This window comes from Olea europaea, chromosome 15 (assembly GCF_002742605.1).
Source record: "Olea europaea var. sylvestris chromosome 15, O_europaea_v1, whole genome shotgun sequence".
Lineage (NCBI taxonomy): Eukaryota > Viridiplantae > Streptophyta > Magnoliopsida > Lamiales > Oleaceae > Olea > Olea europaea.
In genome coordinates this window covers 9,596,906-9,603,831 of record NC_036251.1, presented here as the reverse complement: position 1 = coordinate 9,603,831, position 6,926 = coordinate 9,596,906, and the positions used below count along the sequence as shown (strand labels likewise).

General features: G+C 32.3%; 1 protein-coding gene across 1 annotated transcript; it reads left to right on the top strand.

The window, feature by feature from the left end:
- Positions 1-3,296: 3,296 nt before the first annotated feature.
- LOC111410066 lies at positions 3,297-5,100 on the top strand. Its single transcript, XM_023040230.1, has 3 exons — positions 3,297-3,399; positions 4,541-4,742; positions 4,838-5,100. Exons 2-3 carry the CDS (start codon positions 4,554-4,556, stop codon positions 4,928-4,930), a joined length of 282 nt encoding a protein of 93 aa, XP_022895998.1. The 5' UTR covers positions 3,297-3,399; positions 4,541-4,553; the 3' UTR covers positions 4,931-5,100.
- The last annotated feature ends 1,826 nt before the right edge of the window (positions 5,101-6,926 follow it).

The following is a 6,926-nucleotide window of genomic DNA, read 5'->3' as shown; positions in this document are numbered from 1 at the left end:
CCGGTATCGTGTTAACATTATTTTCAACTAATATTAAGTCCAAAAAGTATTTTTTATCTTGAAGAATAATATGTGTAGTTGCACAATCAATTAAGCAGCTGTCTTGACTATCCATCATGAATCTATATATATAACAAAATAAACAAAATTTAAAAAAAAAAGTTGAATTTAGATTCAAAGAAGTAAACATTACTTAATATCATGAAATAAACGGTGCATAATAGAGTTTTATTTTTTTTATTTTTGTACGGAAAAGTAAAAACATATTTCAGACTGAATTTTTAAAACGAAAGAAATACTAGTAAATTAATCTATGTCTTCTATCACACCACCCCCAATCAAATGGTCAATATTTTCATTTGGATCAGTAAAGGAATCGGAGACATCCAAATGAGTCACATCAATTGGACCATCATAATCAGCAAAATTAGTCTCCAATTTTTCTTTTCCCTTGATTGATCTCTAGTAGAGATCCACAAGATGTTTTGAGATACGACACGTATGTGCCTAATGCCCTTTCATTCCATATCTGAAGCAACTTTCTTCATGCTCTTCTTTAGATTTGCCACTCTCGTTTGCTTTGTGCCTTTTGAATTTATTGCCTTATTGTTGATAACTTTGTTGATTATTTCTTCCATGATTTATTCCACGTCCACGTCCACGTCCGCGTCCACATCCTTGTCTTGATATTGTATTTGCTTCAGACAATGTAGTACCATTTGCTTCAGGCAATGGTACAGAACCATTTGGACGTAATCCATGATTTTTCATCAACAATTCATTATTTTGTTCAGCAACTAGTAGGCAAGATATAAGTTCTCAGTACTTTTTGAAGCCACGCTCACGATATTGCTGCTGCAGGAGCACATTCGAGGCATGAAAGGTGAAGAAGGTTTTTTCCAGCATATCTTCATCGGTGATTTTTTCTTCACACAAAGTCAACTTTGAACATATTCTGAACAATTCAGAATTGTACTCACTAACTGTTTTAAAGTCTTGCAAACGAAGGTGCATCCACTCATAACGGGCTTTGGGGACGACTATAATCCTCTAATGATCAAATCTTTCAGTTAACTTTTTCGAAAGAACTTATGAATCTTTCTCAGCGAGATATTCAATTTTTAATCCATCGTGAATATGGTGACGGAGGAAAATGAGTGCTTTTGCACGATCTTGCAGGGATTCATTGTTTCCTTCTTTTATTGTCTCTCCCAGACCCTTTGAGACGAGATGGATATTAACATCCAGTATCCATGACAGATAATTTTTACCAGATATGTCAAGTGCAGCAAACTCAAGTTTCGTAATATTTGCCATTTGTTTAACTACACAATAAAAAAATATAATTAGTTTCGAAAAATATGATTAATCATCACATGTTAATCAAATAGTCAATATCAACATGACTTTAAGTTACGTGTTTTCCTCTAGAGATAAACACTAATTTGAAATAATATGTTCTTCGAAACATATGCTACTTCTAGAACACATTATATTTTGTTATTATTTTTTCAAGTGCAATATGTCAATATTCTTTTGGAATATTGAGAGTTATAATTTATGCTCTTTAGGAGCAAATAATATTCTTATAATGTTGTGCTATTTTTGGAGCAACAACGAATAGATCTATGATTAATATTCTTCTGGAATATTAATTATAATGTTGTGCTACTTCAGGAGCAACAACAATTAAAAATAAATTTAATGTAATGTTTCATAACTAAACATAAAAAAATGATAATACGTCCAATTGCTCACCATTAATTAATATACAAATACATGTAAAATATTATTTTGAATTAATAACATGAGTCGAGTGAAACACAAAAATAAAAAATAAAAATTGGTGACATGTAGAAATCTATTCATATATTATGGCACGAAATTCTAATTATATACAATTAAAAGAATTGAATAAGTATTAACCAATTAAGGCATGAAATTTGCAGAAACCAATAGATTTGAGAAAAAGATGAGTTGGGTACAGCTATTTATTAATTGTATATTATATATATATGGAATCAGCTAAAATAAAGATCTGGAATTGAAACTTGCTTACAAAGAACATTGACCAATTAAACAAAAAAAATAAAATTATAAGCATGTGTAGAATCTAAAGGGCTAATTTAAATATAAGGAGGGTATAGGAACATGAATTAATGCATATCAATTGATTTAACATTCCATAAAAATGCACGTGGATTGATGTAAAGGAAAAAAATATTAATTAATTCATAAAGAGGTACAAAGAAAACATAATGATCGAGAAAGATGAGATCACGTATTGCAGATTCAACATATGTATATGTAAAATTCACGTATTATCAAATTAATTTTGATATACGTGATAAATGATTATGAAAAAGAATTACTACCTTTTAAGAGTTTCATACTTATAACGTGTTATAAAATGAGAGGAAAAGAGAATAGAGAAAACTCAATAAACTTTTGTGTGTATTATTGAAAACCAAAACCCTATATTTATAGGTAAGAATTACGGATACAATGGTAATAATTTCTAGAGCTACAAGGGTACAAATGTCATTCACCAATAAACTTTAATGGACTTTCCATTTACAACAATATATATATAGAAAATTATCATATCCATTTTGTATCATTTTGGCGGCATAGTTGAGTGGTAAGGCAGAGGATTGCAAATCCTATAATTGAGTTAGAATGCATGATCTCTTCTTGAAGTAACAGAAAGTTTTTAGCCATGCTTGTTTTTACTAGAGAAGAACGTCACAATTTAACAAGGTACGAGGTCCGAAACTTTTTCGTAAACAAGTTTTTGAATCGTCATTTAAATTTAGTATTTAATTTTTGATTTTTTCTTGTAAGGTTTAGTATTAAACTTATGAATTCAAGTTAATTTTTTGATAAAAATATAATTAAAAATCAGTAGAAATTACTGGTGCTTGCTTTGTTAAAGCCACTATGTATATTTAGTAGAATTCATAATTATGATTCACCGCTCATCTTTATCAATTAAGCCCTTATTTGATTCCCATTTTTTCAAGAATGTATTTTTTTAAAATTCATTTTCAATCACACATTCTTCTATAAAATAATTATACACGAATTTTTCTTACATTTTAACCACATATTTTTTGAAAAACTACTATTTCATAATTCATTTTATCCCAAAAATGGGAATCAAACAGGGGCTAATAATTATTCACAAACAAGTACTCAACAATTCCATTTCTTAAGTCACAACTTGTTCCGCAAGCAAAATTGGGAGGAAAGTCGTTGCATTCAAACCTATTAAATAAAACGGCATCGTATTCTTTAGAAACGGACTCCGTTGACGTTTTATTTTTATTTCTCTCGATCTCATTTTTAGATAGGAAATTCTCCGTTTGCTTCGTGCTCTCTCTGAATAATTCATTTAAGGTATGTCAATTTCTGACATCGAATGCTATCCAGTTCATAGTTTAGTGGAGTTCCTGATCAATCAGAATGCTGATTTTTTTTTTAGTTTTTTGGTATGCAAGAAATTTGTGATTTTATCAATTTTATGCATTTATTAGGAAATAGGAAAGAAAGAGGAAAAAAGGCATCTATTGCATAGTCTTTGATTGTTTTGGTCTTTTTTGGGACATATCATCGAGCAACTGATGTGCAGTGTTCTTTTTTACTTCTAAGTGCAAAATTTGAAGTGGGAGATTTCGTTTGGATTTGAGCCATAGGTTCACTCACAATTCTCTCTGGAAATGCACGAGCAAGGTTTATCTTTGATTGCATTTTCAAGTACTACCAGTGAAAAGTAATGAGATTGATGTTGGCCATTTAGGAATTTTTTTCTTATTCGCGAGTTATATTAGGCTTGAATGATCCTAATTTGATCAAGATCAAAGATGCTTCTTTGCGAAGATGAATTTTTAGTTTAGCTTTATTTTAACTAGTTAATGAGATGAACCAAAATGGTCTGAGCTGAAAATGAACACATTCTTCAGCTCGTTTTGAGCCTGAACGATCCTTAGGCCCTTACCGAATGATTATGCTAGGCAGCCAAGCCTCCCTGTTGAACACCAATAGGCTTGGTCTATTTTAAGTGCTAGTCCTAAGTAACTCTTTCCTCCTCTCAACAGTCCTTTTCTAGTTAGATCTTTTGGTCACCCTTATGGCGTGGAACCAATTCTAATGCCATATGTTACAAACCCCAATAATGAGATAGCTTAAGATCACCTGCAGTGGGTGGAAAAGTTCATCAGTTTCATGCATTAGTATTATAATCTTTTGTGTCATACGGCGGGGATCACTCTTAAATCCTTCTTCTTCTTCTTCTTCCTTTTTTTTTTTTTTTTGTGCTTATCTTTTGCGATTAGTTCCTGGCTATGAATTGATTAAACCTGTTTAATTGCTAGTTTTGTGTGCCATGTTTAACCTGAAGCATATTTGTGGATTCAATCTCATTTTGCTTAATGCAATTCCTCTGTTTCCTTTTAACCTTATGTTGTAATATTTTTTTATTTGTTGTTTTTTTTTACTTCATGCTCAAGTAACTTCATGACGACACTAAGCTTTTTATCAGGTAGTAATTACTAATGACAACTGAGAATAGCCCAATTGAGAAACTGCCATCTTCTGCAGTTCAAACCCAAGCAATGGCTTCATGTCGAAAGAAGAAGAATGAAGAAGCAACTTTTCTGCAGGATGTGAGGGATCACATTGATGAATTCGTCAATGCTTCTATGGAAGAACACAAAACTTGCTTTCAGAAGACAATCAAGAAGGTTGGCTGTTAAAATTGGAAACGAATATGGTCACTCTTTTGGCTGTAATATAAGTTGAACTCAGTGCTTATTAATTGGCTTTGATGCATTTTTAGATGTTTGGCATATCGAAAGTTGTTGCAGAAAGGACTTCAGAGACTAAGGAAGTAGAAAGTTCTCTGCCTCTTCAGACAACATTAGCTGAGTAAAACGTGTGGTATTTTTATTGTGATGTACTGAAAATCTAGATTATGGTTAATGTTGGCTAGGGCGTTATGTGAATGTATAATTTTTTAATTTTATTCGTTAGTCGAATTTCTACCTTTATGTTTCCATGTGCTCGAAATTGAGTTCCTGTATGAAACTGATTTTAGTTTAATTGTTTTCTAAGTTCTAACAAAGTCCTATTATGTTAAAATAACGATGACGAATTGGGGATTTTTGGAAGGACCTTACTATATATACATCAAGGTTTACATCAGAGATTACATAATATCGACATGACACTCTACCATTTGTCAATATGAAATACGTTCAACTTTTTTATCCAATATTTCTCCTCTACATTATTTTTGGTAACTGCTTATATACCATTTTTATGTACAAGTAGCAAAATCCTTTTTGGAATCATGATCCCTTAATGCTTTGATCATGGATATTATAGAACTGCAAACTAAGTTTCGTTCTCAATACATATGGATATGGCAGGGACTTTATCATACAACGTTGTTTGGTAATTTGTGTATTAGTGTGTATGGGCCCCTTCTCTTTTCTCGGCTCTTTCTTCAATGAAAATGTATGCTAATCTATGATGCACGGATATAAACACATGTTAGATAAGACATGTGTCGACTTTGACACGTGATTTTTAAAAAAAAGTGCTGACATGATAAGTCGTCGACACAATGATTAAGTTCTTTATAATTCTTCATTATATAGTATAAATTTAATTTTATACTTGTTATTAATTTTCTTGTTGAAGTCCTTTAAAAATATGAGCATTCTTTGTTATTTAATAATAACTTTAAGTTAAAATATATAATATTTTAATAAAGAAAGATAAATATATGTGTTGGACACGAACACACTACCATAGTGTAAGTGTTCGTACAACAGAACTACTAATTAAGTGCAAGTGTATGTACCTTCTATCTTGCCGTCTAGTCTTGGCAGCATGCCTAGTGAAGTTCTATAGGTCATTATATGGAGTTGGAATTTTGCGAATCTAATGTTTCATGCCTAACCTTAAGGCTTAAACTATGTAAAAATTTGGAACATATAGAGTTTTACAACACAGGTATTACTTTTCACTCGGACCACACTTTCTATGCTTTGATACTACTATATCCCTCCATATTTAGTGGCTTGTATCAACGATAAATATAAGAGAAAATTGCACCATTAATGTTGGGTTTTGATACTCAATAAATCAGGATGAGGATGTTAAACAGATGTTGGATAAGTTATATCGACACCTTAGTGATCGCTCGACCCAGAAACAACTTGGGACTATTTGAAGCAACTAAATTGAGTTAATGTTGCTCGTGGCCCAACACTTTTGGATGGTCCAAGTTGTGACTTTGCATTGGGCTGATATATTGGTTATTTGGATTGTTGGCCCAATTATCCTTTGGCCCATTGGTTACCCTAAACTAACCCATTATATATACATTAATCCCTAGCCATTTTGTTGCGTGTTGGTTTTGTGATAGAGAGAAAAACGTGAGTTTCCTGGCTAGCTTTGGATATTATTCCTTGAGGTTCTAATTGCTACTCTATTTCCTCTTTCTTTGTGGTTTGCAAACCAATCACCAAGTGTCTTCTTTGTGGGGTGAAGACTTGTGGCAACCAATCGGGAGTTGTGGGTCAAGTAAAGCTCGGTTGGTGTCTATTTGGTTGATGAAACTGAGCCCGGATAAAGATTTCTCATGGAATTTCCAGGACAATTAATCTCCAATTTATAAATCTTGTTGCAACTCAGTTTCTTCTCGTGAGTCGCATTGAACGATTCTATCTATTTGGCTGTCAACAATGCACCGTTGGGAGATAAAATGGGTCAACCCTCAATTTTAATGGAAAAAGGTCAATAAAGAAAAAGAGAAAGAAAGTGAAAAACTGGGAAAAAGTAGCAAATTACACCCCAACTTGCCTCTACTTCAGCCCCATTCTCACCTTATGACCCTAATGTTGACTCTGCCCTTCCCT

Bases quoted from the DNA above. Each gene is read 5' to 3' on its own strand.
- LOC111410066 (XM_023040230.1), top strand. From the start codon at position 4,554: ATGACAACTGAGAATAGCCCAATTGAGAAACTGCCATCTTCTGCAGTT. The intron at 4,743-4,837 runs GTTGGCTGTTAA...ATGCATTTTTAG, and splicing joins TTCAGAAGACAATCAAGAAG to ATGTTTGGCATATCGAAAGT.